General features: G+C 39.3%; 1 protein-coding gene across 14 annotated transcripts in view; it reads left to right on the forward strand.

Annotated features, from left to right (window-relative positions):
- The window catches only part of LOC117539291 (inositol polyphosphate-4-phosphatase type I A-like), a 47,835-nt gene extending 30,588 nt beyond the window's left edge, over nucleotides 1-17,247 (forward strand). For 8 of the 14 annotated variants that reach the window (XM_034205389.1, XM_034205388.1, XM_034205396.1 and 5 more), the window contains 10 exons: nucleotides 484-636; nucleotides 1,550-1,582; nucleotides 2,320-2,492; nucleotides 3,597-3,720; nucleotides 3,801-3,868; nucleotides 4,221-4,420; nucleotides 4,520-4,617; nucleotides 5,094-5,206; nucleotides 5,344-5,498; nucleotides 11,236-15,609. In XM_034205389.1, the coding sequence (XP_034061280.1) occupies nucleotides 484-636; nucleotides 1,550-1,582; nucleotides 2,320-2,492; nucleotides 3,597-3,720; nucleotides 3,801-3,868; nucleotides 4,221-4,420; nucleotides 4,520-4,617; nucleotides 5,094-5,206; nucleotides 5,344-5,498; nucleotides 11,236-11,416 (1,298 nt within the window). In that variant the 3' untranslated portion in view covers nucleotides 11,417-15,609. Of the gene's footprint in view, nucleotides 1-483; nucleotides 637-1,549; nucleotides 1,583-2,319; nucleotides 2,493-3,596; nucleotides 3,721-3,800; nucleotides 3,869-4,220; nucleotides 4,421-4,519; nucleotides 4,618-5,093; nucleotides 5,207-5,343; nucleotides 5,499-11,235; nucleotides 15,611-15,973 lie in introns of those variants that run through there. The other 6 variants (XM_034205398.1, XM_034205402.1, XM_034205400.1 and 3 more) reach the window with 4 other exon arrangements.
- The last annotated feature ends 1,419 nt before the right edge of the window (nucleotides 17,248-18,666 follow it).

Here is an 18,666-nt window from a genome sequence, read left to right on the forward strand (position 1 = left end):
AAGTCTGTAGACAGACGGCAGGCGAAACACCTTTTTAAAATGCGTGTTTTCTGAATGGAGATCGGCTAAGCTAACGCAGTATATGCTCCGACCGTCCACACTCACAACAACGGCCTACAGACATAAATAAACCAGCGACTGTATTCGCCATGACACAGGCAGTCTGTGGTTTGTACTTGTTTAACTTCTGTCTAGTTTCTGAACAGATATGAGGAGCTGTGAGCTCTGAGGGCTAACAGCTAACGGCTGATGTTGGTTTTGTGTTTCGCATTGACGATGACGTCACGGCTCCGCCTACACTGCGTTACTATAGTTACTGCCCCAGTTCCTAAACTGTAATGGAAACGCAGCATAAAGTGAGCCTAGCCTAACTATACCGGACTAAGCCGTGCGAGGCCCTGCAGTGGAAATGTGCCATTAGTGATTCACAATAATAGACTTTCAAGAGTATAAATTGACATCAATGTGTATGGCTGTGAAAAGATGAAGGAAAAAGAGCTTTCTGGATCAACCCAGGAAGTTTATCAGAGGAATCTCCTTCATTACCATCTTCATCATCCTCATCATCACCTCCACGATCATCACCTCCACCAACCTCCTCCTCTCTGCCCGCCCTCTCCTCTGCACAAGACTCCTGTAGGTTCATTTAATCTCTTATTAAAAATGTTAGTTTTTCTTCCTTTGGCAACACTTTTTCATTTCAAGATTCTTAAATACATTTTCTTTACTTCCGGGTATTTTTCTAGTTATTCATCTGTTAGCTATCATGAGAGAAAACTGTCGAATGTGAAGTTTAAGTTTGTGTGCAGTCTTTGTTGTTGTTTCTTTGGTTTGTCCACACTGTTGCAGCATCTCTGTAGCTTTGAGCAGAAAGTGTTTCCTCTCTAGCTTTGCTTCTGTTAGTGCTGCTCCATGCGGTTATATCTGAGATAATGTGCTTACTCTACATGTTGTACTGAACCAGGGTCACATCTCTATCCAGACTTTCACATCAAAATGGTGCTGGCTATTGAATAAGCAGAGATGGATAAGGTATTCAGGTCTTTTTTTAAGGATGGCAACTGATACCACTGTAAAGCCAAGTCCTTCATTGGAAATGTTTCTTAAGCAAAAGTATGTTATTATAATCGGGAAAATACCTCAAGCATTTTAAGTCAAAGTACACAATGCAGAATACTGTTTTAATTGGATGATGTGAAATCTTTATTATGTTATTCTTGCACACGCCTCAATTTCTAAAGTATCGTCAGATAAAAACGTTCAATGTTTTCCCTCCTAAATGTTGTGGAGTAGAAGTAAAGTAACTGAATCACATTACTTGATTAAATGTTGTACTTAGTAACAGTTGCACCTCTGCTTAGAGGTTAGAAAAAGCATTTTCAGGCACCTTATTTTAATAATTAGAACAAATCCAGCTTAAAAAAAATGTAGGCTGAATGTTGTTGTATAGATCTCTGACCCTGGTTTGGAGTGTGTGTGTGTGTGTGTGTGGTGGCGCCCTGTTGGCTCGCGGTGCAGCTAATCCTGCATGTTGCACCTCCGTCCCCAGATGGAACGCCCTGTGCGGAGGAGGCGTACCCAGGTAAGAGCTGCTGTCCGTGCCATGCTTCTCTGCGCCTTTACCCACTCTCCAAGACTCTGGTTTAATATTTGAGTATCAGATTAAGGGCACTGTCATTTTTCTTCTTGAGTTGTTCTTGTTAATATGTTTTTACAAGGTATTTTCAGAAACAATACCAATCTAATTGTATAGTTTGATTGCTGTAAATGCAACCAGTTCATTTCTATGCCAATTTCTTTTTTCAACATGTTCCCGTCACACAATCAAATAAGGCATTCTACCCAGAAAAGCCCTTGAGGATTACATGATGTAACTGCTACGAGACAACACACTTATTGGGGTATATTAGGAAGACACTACATTATGTTCTGTTGGAAAAAGCAAAGAACTTAAGACTGGAGCTTAATAGTATATTAAAGTGAAATATTTAAGTAACTACTTGACTTCTTGCTTTTTATTCCCCTTTAATTTCGCTAGTAGCTTGTTGTATTTGTGTGTCAACGTCCATTTGGCCTATGTACGGCATTTTAATTCTCCCAGTTCCGTATAAAGAAAGAGACGAAGTGCTTCTGCTTTTCCTGTTGCTTCCCTGTTTCATTTGTTTTCTGTCTTAACAGCCCCTAAAAGATCTTATAAGAAACCACTTTATTTGAAATGATTCACACTTAATATCACATCTCCATTAAAGTCAGATTGCATTGTGTTTAGTCTAACCTCTGTAATATATTTACGCCCACGCTCTCTGTGTCTGTTGCCAGGCGAGTGGAGCGAGGCGCTGTACCCGCTCCTCACCACGCTCACCGAGTGCGTCGCCATGATGAGCGACAAGGCCAAGAAGTCCATGGTGTTCCTCCTGATGCAGGACAGCGCCCCCACGATAGCCATGGACCTGTCGCTGCAGTACCGCCGTGACGTCGTCTTCTGCCAGACGGTCAGCACTAACACACACCCAAGAGATCTTACACACACACACAGTTACCTGCTAGGACGACTCACAGCCAGGGAATCAATGAAGAGTTCATACATCTTTATATATTGCACAGCTGGAGGGTGCAAATGTCCCGTTTATTTATAAGCCTATGGATTACTGTAGACACTAAGAGCCAGTGAAGAAAGTGAGACAAATATAGAAGGGATTTTCTTCACCTGCAGACCCTTCACTCTCCCACTCTGCAGACGTTTCATTTCCCTGAGCCAACGTTATAAAAAGAAAGTGGATTTTTGTCTAGCAGCTGTAGTTTTTTCATCCAAACAAAAATAAAACTGAGAGAAGATCCAACATTTGTATCGTTTAAATGACAAAAAGGAAAATGACATCCCTCTGATGGAGTGGCAAAGGAGGCTGGTGGGATTTTTTTTCGCCGCCAGCAAAGCCGGTTTCTGGGACGGAAAAAAGTGTGTTGCCGGCGAGTCTTGCCGTTGGCTCTAGGCCCGAGTCTGAGTTGCCGCCATCCGATCCTACACCAGCATCCCCGGCCCGTGCAGGTGCCCCAGTGCCGGAGTTGTCGTCATCTAGCCTCCCAACCCATCCAGAGCCTACGCCATCTGACAATGTCACTTTTACACCCGTAAGCCACAAAGAGAAACCGGTCAGCCACAACAAAAATAAGTTTGTCGGGACCTGGAAAATTAAGTTCCCGTGGTTGTGTTATAACAAAAAAAGTGTTCACCACTTCAGGGCGAAGACTTTAGAGATGCACATAAAGGGGGGATCGAGGCACAGAATTTATGAAAAAACAACGTTACTATTGTCTATTGTGTGTGTAAAGAGACGGTATATAAAAGGAACGGTGCAATTCAATTGAAAAATGGTGTGTGTGTGCATATACATGTATACGTAAAGCGATAGTATTTATAAAGCGATAGTGTATATATCCCCCCGCTCTCGGGGTGAACGCCCTCTCAGCCCTGGTCTGGCGGAAACACTGGTCCCAATTATAGATTAATGAATAATCCAGCTATGATGAATGCTGTAACACAAACGGCCTCCCTTTGTCTATGACCTCATGTAAATATGTGCGTGTGTGTGTTGCAGCTCACCGCTCTGATCTGCGGGTTCATTATCAAACTGAGGAACTGTCTCCGTGACAATGGATTTCTCCGACAACTCTACACCATCGGCCTGCTCGCTCAGTTTGAGTCCCTGCTCAGCACCTACGGTACACACACACCCATAAACACACACACACACCTTTCACAATAATCAGGTGTTAATGGTGACCCATGTTTGTGTTTTCAGGAGAGGAGTTGGCCATGTTGGAGGACATGAGTGTCGGCATCATGGATCTCCGCAACGTCACCTTCAAGGTAGGAAGATGTCTGATTATCACCATGAGGATTTTGTAGCTGCATGGAAATAAAAAAACAACATTTCTGCTAGACTATTCTTCTGTTGTTTTTTGCCGTAGTTTAGCATCCAAGATGTCAACTTGGATGCTTTTGTTACTTCTGTTTTACTTCGCCAAGAATCATTTTTGCCAGCGCTGCTACATGTATGATTAATCACTTGAGAGCTTGTGGCAACTATTTTAAGAATCAATGTATTCTCCTAAAGTTCCTAACATTTACTGAATTCAGCTTAGTTTGCAATTAATGATACGAAACTTTTGGTTTGTTCTTTAAAAAGAAATGTATTTCCATGGCTGCATGTTCCCTTCAGGTGACCCAGGCCACCGGCAGCTCCGCCCCCGACATGCTGCCGATCATCACGGGGAACCGGGACGGCTTCAATGTCCGCATCCCTTTGCCGGCGACCATGTTCGACGCGTTGCCGCGGGAGATCCAGAGCGGCATGCTGCTGAGGGTCCAGCCCGTGCACTTCAACGTCGGCATCAACGAGCAGCAGACGCTCGCTGAGAAGTGAGTGAGGAGGCTGACGTTTTGTCATTTAGCAACTTTTAGCAGGATGTTGTGCTTTGAGCCATGAAGGAAACATTTTGTTTTCCTTCTGTTGTTCAGGTTTGGAGACACATCCCTGCAGGAGGTCATCAACATGGAGAGTCTCTCCAGACTGAACTCTTACTACGAGCAGTTCAAAGAAGTGCTGCCTGAGGACTGTAAGTAATAAAGTGTGTGTGAAGTTGAGCAAATACTAACAATAACATCAAGGCAGGGAGCATCCTCTTACTTCCAGTTGGTGCAGTGGCAGAATTTTAGCTTTAAGAATCAATGACAGATAGATCCAGCAGTAGAGGTACATTTAGTTACTGACTTTTAATACGTCGACATCGTGCCACTTGTAGATTACATTACATTTCAACAATTTTTTTAAGAGCTACAACTTTTACTGTTTTGTTTTTGTTTTTCAAACTTTAGGGACATTTAGCTGACAATACTTCTGTACTTTTACTCAAGAGTTTCTAAATGCAGGACTTTTACTTGTAATGGAGTACTTTAACGTTGTGGTTCTTAAGTAAAGGATCTGAATAGCACTTTCTGTCAGAGCTAACCGCTATTTGTACAGATACTTTGGTCAATTTACTCTTCTTCTTTGTTCCTCATTTTTCATGTTCCATCTCCAAACCCCCCTCAGGCCTCCCCAGGTCTCGCTCTCAGACGTGTCTCCCCGAGCTGCTGAGGTTCCTGGGGCAGAACGTCCACGCCAGGAAAAACAAGAACGTAGACATCCTGTGGCAGGCTGCTGAGGTAGAGATCCTGCTTTAAGTACATCAAATATTACTCAAAACCTATTAAAGAATTGAAAACCTCACACAATATGCTCAATATGGTATTTCTGCCACTTAGGGTCTCTCACTTAAACCTTCCCTCCCTCTCTGCCTCAGATCTGCCGCCGGCTGAACGGCGTGCGTTTCACCAGCTGCAAAAGCGCCAAAGACCGCACGGCCATGTCGGTGACTCTGGAGCAGTGCCTGATCCTGCAGCACGAGCACGGCATGGCACCGCAGGTCTTCACGCAGGCCCTCGACTGCATGCGCAGGTAGGACGCCCTCACAGTGCCTGAATGAAACAAAACATACAACTGAAAATCATACAAGGGCAAAAAAAAGTATTTTTCTCTAAATATGTATTGAAAGCACTAAGGTCAAAGGAAAACAAATGTATAATAATGAAATCCGGACACGTACGATGTTTTGCCCATGTGTGATTTTAAACAAACGTTGCCTGTTTCCTCTGTGAAGCAAACTGATCCAAAGTTGCCGGTTTATCTGAAAGAGGATACTTGAACCTTTCGAAGTTCTCATGGCAGCTTACTTCACCAAACTCTTGTCAAACAGTTAGTTCACTTTCTTTTGAGACAAAGGTCTGGAGGAAAGAGCTACCTAAGGGATTTCAAAGTGAGAGGATCCTCTTTGGATTGTGTGAGTGCTTCTTGCTCCGTTTGTTCTGTCTTTCTATCGTTGTCTCGTCTGTAAAGTCCCTGACAGGCTGGCAGTGTTTTTATGTATCTGTATTATCAGAGCACTTAATCTTCTATCGGCGCCATCTTTTGTTTCCCTTCGTGCCTCCTTCTTTCCTACCGTTCTTCCGTTACAATAAGCAGGGTTCGTGCGGGGTGCTGGAAATCCGTGACATTTTTTGAGGTGTTTTCAAGGTTTGAAAAGTGCTTGAATTTTGGGAATGGTGCTTGAATTTGGGATAAAGTGCTTGAAATTGCTTTACTTCGCTTTTTAGATTAAAAGAAAAATAAAGAAGTCGGAGAGCGCTTAATTGCTTCGCTTTTACATAAAAACATCTCCAGTGTTACTGTGACCTGGGCATTCTGATGAGTGATAGATGACAGTATGCCAGGAAGTTGCAGTTTCAACAAGCGTTGGCTATCAGAAGACAAATACAAGCCATGGCTAAGACGAGGGTCAAGCCCACGAGTAGCCTCCTGCAAAGTTTGCAACAAATAATTTCAGTTGTTCACGATGGGATAGTCTGCGCTGACGAGCCACATGAAAGGTACGCCGTAGTAGAGCATTTTGGATTAGGCTAACGTTGCATGTTACGTTTGTTTAAGCTAACGTTAGCAAGCTGAATAGCGAACTCCATGAGGGATAATAATAATTGCAGGGGACAATCATTGCAGAGGAGCATGTTATGCTATGTTATGTGCGTTACAGTCGCCATCCTGTGGTGTTCAGAGGATGAAGCACTCACTGTTGCAATTCAACCCAGTCTCACGGCATTTCGTGTTATAGTCACGAAATATAATCTATTGATTCGACACAGAGCGATGTATTTCTACTGGTAGTATGTTTCGTGCCTAAACCAAATGTGACGAAATCGTCAAATGTGACAAAATCAAAGAAAATCTGTCACATTGACCCAAAGACACATTTTCGCTTGTATTACTGGTCTGGGGGAAGCTCGTGTGTGTGTGTGTGTGTGTGTGTGTGTGTGTGTGTGTGTGTGTGTGGTGTGTGTGTGTGTGTGTGTGTGTGTGTGTGTGTGTGTGTGTGTGTGTGTGTGTGTGTGTTGTGGTGTGTGTGTGTGTGTGTGTGTGTGTGTGTGTGTGTGTGTGTGTGGTGTGTGTGTGTGTGTGTGTGTGTGTGTGTGTGTGTGTGTGTGTGTGTGTGTGTGTGTGTGTGTGTGTGTGTGTGTGTGTGTGTGTGTGTGTGTGTGTGTGTGTGTGTGTGTGTGTGTGGTGTGTGGTGTGTGTGTGTGTGTGTGTGTGTGTGTGTGTGTGTGTGTGTGTGTGTGTGTGTGTGTGTGTGCTGTGTGTGTGTTGTGTGTGATGTGTGTGTGTGTGTGTGTGTGTGTGTGTGGTGTGTGTGTGCTGTGTGTGTGTGTGTGTGTGTGTGTGTGTGTGTGTGTGTGATGTGTGTGTGTGTGTGTGTGTGTGTGTGTGTGTGTGTGTGGTTGTGTGTGTGTGTGTGTGTTGTGTGTGTGTGTGTGTGTGTGTGTACCGGGGAAACACTCAGGAGAAACACCGGCTGTTGTTATGCCTGCTGTGACGTCAAGTTACTCCGTTCTCCGCTTGTAATTATGCCGAAGCTTCAAAGCTGTATTTATCATCTGAATTTGCCGAAACAAGTTTAATATTCTGAAAGCCAAGACTTTGTTTATTTGAAATCAGATGAAAACAAACTGTCCCGGACCCTGCCGTGTTGATTACTATATGCCTTACATTCATAATTTCAGCCGGAGGGAGGGGGGGCTGCGCTGCGGAAGAGCAGGGTGCGAGTGAGAGCTGTCATCTTCCCTTTGAGATATTGGCAATAACAGTTTCATATTCTGAAAGCCAAGACTTTGTTTATTTAAAATCAAACAAAACACCCGAACCCTGAAAAACTAGTTTTTTTACACAAATCCACGTTTATTTATTTTTTTAAATGAGCCGTTGCGACTTTTGACTGATTTCGGGTCACAAATAATAACAAATTAGAAGGAAAAAAATATATACAGATTTCAATATTCTGAGGCTCTGAGCCCATTTATTTTCCTCACAGACGGCAAAAAAAAGACATTATACGATTTTAAAATAAAAACAATAATCGTGGCTTGATATTGAGTAAGAACCATAGACTGTATATATAAAGGTAAGAACATGTTTTTATGAACCACACAGCTTCCGGTCTTCCAAGACCCGACCGGACAAAAAGACGTGGTGCAGGCACGAAACCCACTACCAATAGAAATACATTGCTTTTAAAATCGTTCTGTGTGACACGAATAAAAGGGGGAAATCGTGTTGGTGAACACGAATCAATAGATTACATTTATTTCGTGACTATACATGTAAATGCCGTGAGACTTGGTTGCGTAATTAGACTTTAGCTTGTTAGTATGTTATAAATGATAAACTGAGGATTTGCCTGTTTCTAAAAGTATCAACCCTACCAACCGGTTGGTAGGGTTGATACTTTTAGAAACAGGCTTTTATATAAAATCTTGAAGTATTATACAAGTAAAACTACATTTTGCTTTAATCCCATGTAATTGTAGAATGAACAGTCTTCCTTTGAAGATGTATAAGACAGGTGTCTTGAGTAGCATTACCTACAAATTAATGTACACATTTGTAAATATTATTTTCCACTTGTTACCATTGTGAGTCTATTTTTATGCAGCTCTGCGTGATTTTGTGGCTACAATTCAGACTAATACACTACCAGAGGTGGAAGAAGTACTCGGATCTTGTACTTGAGTAAAAGTAGAAGTACCAGAGTGTAGGGATACTCTGTTACAGGAATAAGTCCCTCAATCAAAATGTTCCTCAAGTAAAAGTATTGGCATCAAAATATAGTGAAAGTAGCGACAGTAAAAGTAGTCATTGTGCAGATTAGTCCATTTCAGAATAATATATATGATATGATGATGCCTTACAGATCTACTTTTAATTCTTAGTTTTATTTTCTTTAATTTTTCATCCTCATGTAGAATGCTATTACGAAACGCACATTTGGTTGTTTATAGCATAAAGATCATCTGATTTAATGTGAGGTAGGGAAATAATCATTTGAGTATAAGTATGTGTATATAAATATGTAATTTACAACAGCTGCAGATGCTTGAAAAGTTTGAAAATGCACCTTGAAAATGCTTGAAAAGTGCTTGAATTTGACTTTGGAAAAGGTGTAAGAACCCTGAATAAGGTGGTGTTAAAACATTTACTTTTGCTCTGCACTGCAGCTGAGTCAGTGTTGGACTAAAATACTTTAGTTTTTTGTCTAAATATTGCTTGCAGCATGGCCAAATCAGTACACAAATGTTTTAAAATGAAAATAGATTTTGCATATTTTAAAAGATGATTCAGAAAGGGTGAAAACACGAGTAAGATTCAAATCTAAAAATAATACAAGATGTGTACAACATATTTCTTTACTTTTGCAACTGAGAAAAAACATCTTAAAACCACAGATTTCCACAAAATGTTATTTAAATACCTTTCCAAAACATTTTAAACAGTTTGTGGTTTTGAAAAAGACATCTACTTAAAAAAAAGACAGAAAATGGAAACTTTGGGGGCACTTAAAGGAATCTATGTTCCCCAAACAGCTTTATTGAAATGATCCACGAGCAGATTTTAAACTCAAGTGTTTGTATATTTCTGTCTGAAAATGTTTGTGTTCAATGTGACTTTGTGATATTTGAATGTAAAAGAAGATGTGATTATAAAGTGTCACTGTCATTCCAATACTGGCATGGTACGACATCTCTTCACCTTTTCCTCTCCTCACATCTCTCCCTGTCTCCTCCTCTTCTCCTCATCAGCCGGCGAGCATGAAAACAGCTTTTTGATCATTATAATACTTTTATTCATGCTCTTAGGAATGATTTTGAGCTGTGACGCATGTTAGAAAAAGCTTGAAGATATACCCCCCATTATAATAAGTTCACTATGAATAAGTGCATCCTTTAAATACATTTTGAAGTGAAATCTGAACCAGATACTTACTGCATGTTAGCATTTCTCTTAAAGAAATAATCCTTCTAAAAGTGTGTTGTATTTCTTATCCGCTTGCAAACACATGAGGCGCTTTCACACCGGAGTTTCCCAGTATAGTTCCGAACATTTGCGTTCACACCAAAAAAATCCGGAACTAGAACTTAGTTCATGAGAACATTTTCACCCCCTTTTCAGTCCCGGCTAGAGAGCAGGCACTTTCGTGGGAGAAAAAGGTTCCCATTTCTGATTGGCTGGAAGGATTGCAAACCACGCCCCGTAAAACTCTCAAAAGTTTTGTGAAGCCGCTATTTTATTTGCTCGCATTAACATTATTAGCATTAGCATTAGCCCAGCGCACCAACGCAGAGAGACTAACTTATGGCAACACAAAATAAAACGTGGAGATGAGGAGGTGTCGGCGTTCTGGCGATTTACTCGGAAGGCTTCAGTAGAAGCAGACGTCAGCGGCTTCATTTGCCTAACCCTCCCTCAGGGACTTATTCCGATGTGAACGCGATCTGCTCTTTAGTTAATCAGAACTCTTTAGTTCTGATTAACTAAGTTCCGATGAACTAAAGAGTTCTGATGAACTAAGTTCTGATGAACTAAAGACTTCTGATGAACTAAGTTCTGATGAACTAAGTTCTGATGAACTAAGTACGGCAAAGTACTTGGTGTGAAAGCACCTATAGTGTATAAAGTTCAAACTTCAAAATGTCGCATAATCCTACATTTTAAAGGGTGTTTTTCTGCATATTGGTTTTCCAAGTGAAACCAGCCCATTCCTCTGGACACTTTTCCCTTCCTCCTTCCTCACCCCATGTCATAACATATCTAAACATGGTGAGCCATTGCTGTTTTACTTATCTTCTTTCCTTTTTTCTGAAAGACGTGGAAACATCTTTCTTAATTTTCTCTTTTTCTCTTGTTTTCCCCTCTCCCTCTTCGTCATGATTTGGCTCATTTTCTATTCTGGTTTGGTTTGTAATCCATTTCCACCTGTTGATTTGAATGACTTATTAACATTCTTATGTCACACCATGGAAACGGCTGTCTATCGTCTATTCTTTGTCATTGTGATTATTCGCCGGTATCACCTTTTACTTTTCCATTTCTCAACTGTGCATGCATATATACATGCCATCTTTATTTGGGCACTTCCCTCCTTCCTTTTCGCCATCTTTCATTCTCATGCTTATTTCCTCTCCTTGTTTCCTCTTTTAATTTCCTCCCTCAAACCTGCTTTTCTACTTCCGCTCTTGCACCACCTTCCCGATCATCCAACCTTTTTTTGCCGCTCCACACCTCCTCCTCCCTCCTCCTCCTCCCCGTGCCTCAGAATTGGGACGAGGGAGGGGGTGATCCAGAAGAATCTGAGCGGCTTGCTGCCGGTGCGGGACCTCAGGCTGGACCCCAGCCTCCTGTACTCGCTGCCCCTGCTGGCCTTCAGCCCCAACCTGATGGTCGTGTGGATCTTTCTCAGTGTGGCCTATTTCCTCGCCAAACTCCGCTGCAGCTGAGCGTAAACACCCTCTCTCTCTCTCTGACTGAGGAAGCGTGGAAATAACTCCACACGGACCCCTGAGGGTGTTTCTGACACTGTGCCACTGTCCTGTGTCCTCACCATACGCAGTGATACTGCCCCAGCCTCACCAAGGACTTCACACCTGATGCCCCATCAGCAACACCACCTCTTTGGTTTTGTTTTGGTTTATGGGCACTTCCTGTTTTGTAGTTCTTCCTTTTGCAAGCTTACAAGGTTAGCTGCATTATCATTCTCCAAAAACATCACTTTTTCTGTACGATTTCTATGCGTTTTTACACACTTTAACAGCATTTAAAGTCTATATTTAAGTAAACAAACAGCTTAATATAATATATACATAATGATATAGACTTATTCAAAGATAATACTAAAAACACAAGGCTGGCTTTTCCATTTCCACCCTGAGGACAATTCTTTAAAAAATGGGACAAAATAAATACAGCCAGCTTAGTGTGAACTCAGTCAAAGTGCTACTGTAGCTAAAAAACGACTCTATTGTATCAAAACAACATCTTTAACTCTTATCATTTATATTCAAGATTTAAAAAAATAGTCCCAAACAGTTCACGTCTCACTGATACATCTGTAGGCTGTATCGCCCTGTATCATCTGTAGGACAGAATGCTTTGCCTTGTTCTCCATTCTCTAACAACAAAATATACGCAAAGTGACAGTTTATATATCTGTAGGCCAGAAATGTATTGTGAATATGTATAGTAATATTCAGAGTATGTGTATATAAATCTTGCTTTCAGACATGATATGATAGTAGCTAGCATAATGCCCTTATTTCATTATCTGCTTTTACCATTGTCTTCCATGTGCTTTGGCACCTTACAAGCTAAAGACGAGGGAACAAAAGCTTTTCATTTGTGCCAAAATGAGTAAGCTTACTTTAGCTTATATATGCATACAGTATATATTTCCAGGCAGTATTTGCTTATTTTATTTATTTCAGTCTTCCTGCTTTTTATAACCGTAGAAACGCTTCTACTTGCACTTTCCAGCAGATCTGTTTACATGCAGCTTTACTGTTCTGACGAATGCTATCCAAGCCTTTTATTGGGGTAAAAAAATCAATTCATCCAATAAGGTGTCTATTTACCCATATATCAGAATACTGATAAATGAAGGAGTAAATTGGGATTTCTTCTAAGATTAATAAACATTTGCTATCTTTTCACGCCAATTGAGAAAGTAAAAAAATCGTTTGAATGATGAAGCTAATGTATGATATTCAGGGGGTTACCGTGCAGTGTAGTGCTGTTCATCCTTCAGAGCATTTATTTATGTGTATCCGTTTACAAGAAACTCAAATTGCAGATATAATCAGTAGCGTATTTTCTTTTTGCACTCGAGCTGTAAGATAAACAAATGAGGAATGTATCCATGCTTGTGCCAAATGCTTTAAGTCAGGTTTTTAATGAGAGAATTCAGGTTTGTAGGATTTGTGTTGTACAAAGAGTTGAAGATGTGATTTCTTTGTCTAAATGCACTCCACCTCCAAATTAGTCTTTCAGCAAAATGAGAGAAAAGAATGCCGGGAAATGCGTCTTGTTTGGAGAATTAATCTGTCATGAACGTACTTTAAATTCCTTTTTTTTTAGCCCTGCTGACAGTCAGAATGCCAAATATATTTAGTTTACTAACATATCTAAGAAAGAAACAGCAAATTCTCACATTTGACTCACTGAAATAATCCGAAATGTTGCGTTATGGCTTAAAATATGACTAACATAATTAATATACTCTCAAAATCAGTTGCTGAATAACACTCTCAATCAATCTAATGATAAATGGAATATGTATCCAGCTTTAATATCACCCCCGCTTTCTAGAGCTTCCTAAAGAAAGTGTTCGTGTGTGATGCTGTCTCTTGTATATGTTTCAATGTTGTGGAAAAAAAATATATTATTATACAGTTAGCGATAAAGCCAAGCTCTTATTTCCCAGATACTACAGTTTCAACACCAACACTGTTTAACACTCATATTTCAGATATAATGTGAACATAGAAAATGTTATTTTTTAGTACAGGTACGATTTTGACTGAAGAAATGGGCTCAAATGGCAATTAAGGGAATAAGAAGGATCAGAAAACGTGTCGAGCACTCCTTAACAAAACCCTCTGAAGAAACAAAGAGGGTTCAAGTTGCTCTACACATTATGCAAATCAATATCTGCAGCTAGCTCTCATTAACATCGACCCAGTAAGGAAATGGATCAGGACATAAATATCCTCCTGTGGGGGTTCATCTCGTGACCCCTACTCACTCCATCCCTTTCTCTCTACGTGCTGAGGGTAAAACATTGAACATGCTTCATTTGCAGAGCTTCTTTTTGTATGAATCACTCCGTGCGCTCCAACCTGAAATGATGAACAAGACGTTCTGGAGTACTTTTTTTAACTGAGACAGATGTTATATATTGAGTTTATATTTAAACAAACAAATGTAATATATATATATATATATATATATATATATATATAAAAGCATCTAATATACAGATATCTAATTAATGTATCACTGAGCAGCAGGGATATGAAGGAACTGGAATTGTTTTATATATGCTTTAAATTAGCTTTAAATTAAATTCCCTATACATCATTGTTTAATAATAACACTAAAGTGCTTACTAAAAAGTATTAACTTAAAAAGACGATATTAACCTTTTTCTTTAATTGTTTTTTAAATTATGATTCCAGATGTGTCAGAGAATATATTTGTATGGCTGTACATAAATTGTATTTATGTATTGCCTTCAACATTTGCTATATATTGTCCTTATTTCTTGCAGAGATTATATATAAATATGTATATATAAATCTATACGGTGTGATTAATATGCTTCTGCTATGTCACTTTATACCGCAGCTAAATGTTATATGCAGATTTATATGCTATGTTTATCGTGTATTTAATGACTTCTCAACTTGCACTTTAAACATCTGAACCCTCCTGTCAACAATTCATGGTACTCGTTAATTGTAATAATTAACATGTTATTTGAAGAAAAAAAATGTATTTACTCGTATAATAATGACCAACCAATATGCGTAATTATTTTAAATGGAAGTTATTGTTAGGTTTTCCATCAAAATTCAAGTTGTAGTCCAAACAAATGTGTATTTTAACTTAAGCTAAGAGATCTCCTTGCTTCTTTTTTTTCGTCTTTCAAAGTTAACTTGTACAGAAGGGTTGAGGAAAGGTTGTTCTGGAATATTTTTTAATTGTTAAGTGAATGTGAAAATGATTCAGAGAGATTGAAAAAAGAAAAAAAACGAATTGCTGTTAAACATGTGGCGGTGCTTCTCCTCTGTCATCAGCTACATGTCAAAAGGCTCTTGCCTTTGTCTCCATGTTGCTCTACATGTACCACAACACCAACAAACCCTGCAGTCAGTGTGTCCCTGAACGCCACACTCCTGCTGTAATAAACCGTTTCTGCGTGAACCTGCAGAATATAACCACTCTGAGGATATCTTGTGATCTTTAAATTGATTTATTTATACATTTTTAACATGACCTAACAATATGTTTCCTTAACCTTCTTTAACTCTGCTTTCTCTTAACTCTTCTATGTTTGTCTCTGTGTGAATGGTGTTTGTTCACTTTGAAGCACTTTTGTTACTTAATGAAATACTTCACCACCAAAATAATCATTATTATTAGTATATATATTTATTATATGAATTACTCCCACCTCGTCATACTGAATCTGAACAGTTATTATGAATGAACGTAAATGGGTGTCACTTTTACAAAAGCAACATTTCGTAAAGACATCCCTTTTTCTTTCATGAACAAAGTGCATTTATTTGAGAGATTTGAGCATACAAATAAATGAGACTTGGATTATATTTCAGGATTTATAAATGGATATATATATATTTTTTTTTAACTAACAAAGTTTAACTTCAATTCATTTAGATTGTTCTCACTTTTTTTTATTATTATTCTTTCACCTTGGCATGCCAGAGAAACATCTTCAGTAATTGAATGTAACAGTGTGAGGAACTGACATACAAGCGGCCATTTTGTGGGTGTACTATTCCTTTTATCTCAGTGCTTCTCAAAGTGTGGTCCGCGGACCACTGGTGGTCCATGAGCGCCCCCTAGTGGTCCGTGAGTATATTGGTAAAATTTCACATTTGAAATAAATAAATAAATGTAAGTTTTCCGCACTCTCGCGGGAATATCTCCGCAATGGAGCGAGCTTAAGTTTGACTTTCGATTGCATGATATAGCCCAGATAAACACCTCCATCACACATGTGGCCACTTGTTTGTACCATTTTCAGGCGATTTGTAAAAAACGATGTGTTTTTGGATATTTGTGGAGTTAGGTGGTCAGCGAGTGTTTTTTTATTGGTTAAGTGGTCCTTGGTATGAAAAAGTTTGAGAAACACTGATCTAGACACTCATTGATTGTTGATCATCAGCGAACCCTGCAGCAAAGTAAGTATCATTTCACAGTTTTTCATATCATTTGTATTTATGATTTTCCCCTCACTCATTGTGTCTCCTCAGCGAGGGCTGCCGGCGGGAAAACACGGTGAAGAACGTTGGGTGTCGTAAGTACGCCTTTAACTCGCTGCAACTCAAAGCCTTCCCCAAACACTACCGACCTCCTGACGGCACCTTCGGGAAAGTGGAGACCTGAACGCACCACAGGGTGTCGGCATTATTACGGGACAATATGGCTGCTGTGTTTTGGGAAGATCAGACTGAAGGCACCGTGTTCCTGTCACCTGGTTACTGGTTCACACCTTTTTATCAACAGTAACTCTATTTCTACCACCGTAGTATATTAACTGTTTTTAAGTAGGCCTACTGTATTAGATGCCATATTATGCATAACACGCTGAATACAAGAATCTGGTAGCAGAAGGTTTTTATTTCTTCTTATAAATATGTAAATGAACAGCACTGCCTCAGCCCTGATCGAGCACTGATATAATGGAGCAGTTATATTTATGCTACACACTGTAAATCAACAGATGAATCATTACTATCACACATGGCTGAATCCAATTGTATAAAATAACGTTTTTCCCTTATCCAGCCACAGTATTTAGACACATTTGTTGTTTTTCGTACGCTTCTCATTGCCTGCCAATGTGTTACCATGCTATTTGATATTTAGACCCTGTTGTAAATCCAAAGGAAATGTATCTACGTATAAAGTGAATAACAGAAGATTGATATTAAGAATAATGTAGAAAAATTCCCTTAAACAAGGCTTAAGCTAAAATATATAATACATACAAAGTATTGGAGAAATTCAGAGTATCTTCATGGAGTTGGCAGCCTTCATATTTGGCTTCTATGCCATTTGAGTTTGCTTTTATTATGAAAAGGACAACCTGTTATCTTAACAACAAATACAAAAAAGTTGAATTATTTTACAACATTTTCTCAATTGAGGACAAAGGGGACATTTTTTGTTGCATTTTTACGCTTATTTGTAGTCATTTTGATCACTTTTGGAGTATTTATGCCACATTTTTAGCTGCATTGCCGGTTATTTACCACACGAGGGCGCCCGTGCTCTTCCCTTCCCTCACTAGTGATTTATCTGTGAAGGAAATGATTCTAATGTACCGTGAACCACACTGTTTGATGGCAATCCTCCTGCAGATCACTCGTAAAAACATGTATTTCTGTATTTACCTGTATTTTCATCATACTGTGGTGTATTTCGGGATTTTATTTCATATTAAAAACTTCTCAAGACATCTGTGAAGGTTTGAATGTTGCTGTTATAACTATCATATGCTGAAATAAATATAAAATTGATTGTTTCTCTGTCTTTAGAGGGTTTTTTCAAATGAATATGACATTGTTAATGCATACAGATTTCAGCTGACTGTCTTTGCTGTATTTCTATGGGATCTAAACACTTTTTTTACATGACTTTAAAATAAATAATTCTACTTACCGGCAGAAAAGTTGCAATGTTTAGGGGAAATAAAATATGTTTTAAATAGATAGTAATAACTACTATCTTGCTTTACTTGGCAACCATTTATTTTCACTTTCATGTTTTTAATCAATATCCAAATGAAAATGTGTTGTCATGAAACGTTTTTAAATCCCTAATCAAGCCTCCAACTAAAGAACGTTTTGAGATCACTTTGAAAAATAAACCATTCTTCCAAAAATCCAACAGGGCGGTGCCACTTCACCCAAATGAAAGTTTAACTTCAATGGCCTGCATCAATTTCAAACGGGATCCGTTAGCCTTTAAAAAAAAGCATTTCTAATGATTAATAATAAAACCTAATCGATAGTTTTAAACGTAAAAGTGTCAAACAAGAACATTAAGGCAAGTAAAGTTACCCTGAGGTGCTCTACTCACTGCCCTCCTGTATAATGCAATGTATTCATTCATTCATTTATTTCCTTCCATCCATCCAGCCTGGAGCTATCGCTGCATACGGTCATTCAGTTCAAAACGTATTGACATTAGCATGTTTGTGTATTCTATTCGACGACAGTATCAGCTTGATTTACCAGGTATAAGTACAAATACAAGGAATATGACTGCTTCTGGTTCCTCTAGGACTATTATGTAACAAGAGTGTGAAAGAAGATATGTAATTATATAACGTTGTGGTGACCACCTATTTAACCACTGGGACATAATTCAAACTTGGAACTACAGTTGCGGTTATTGTTCCCACACGGACATGTTATGGGTTACCTATAAATAGTGTGTACCCTCTTGGCTCTCTCTTGTCGACCCGGGCTGCGACCCGAGAACATGTCCTTTGCAGCTTGTGAATAAATCACTATTCTTGCACCTTCTTTGCACCGCCTCTGACTCCATATCTCTCGGCACTACAACGTATACAATAATCAACATTAATTGTCTTAAAGTCAAACTGTTTTATTTGTATTTATCCTGATGTGCAGTAGAATTGTTAGAATAACTATATATTTAACTTGACACTACTTTGTAAATGTTTGTAAGAGGAACCTTGTGCCAGACTTAGTTTCCCTCTGCGCCAAAGCAATGAGTTAGCCAATCGTAGCATACGAGGACGAGTTGATGCGTGGCGCCGTTTGCGTAAGTATGAGAAACAACATAACATGAAATAACTACCTACATCAATACATACAAATCTTTACAAGTCATGACACCCAAACAAACTACTCAGTCGCTACAATTTCACAAAAGCAGTAAGTAAGCCAGAAGCTGTTTTTCTTAATTTCATAGC

Source organism: Gymnodraco acuticeps, unplaced genomic scaffold (genome assembly GCF_902827175.1).
Source record: "Gymnodraco acuticeps unplaced genomic scaffold, fGymAcu1.1, whole genome shotgun sequence".
Classification (NCBI taxonomy): Eukaryota; Metazoa; Chordata; class Actinopteri; order Perciformes; family Bathydraconidae; genus Gymnodraco; species Gymnodraco acuticeps.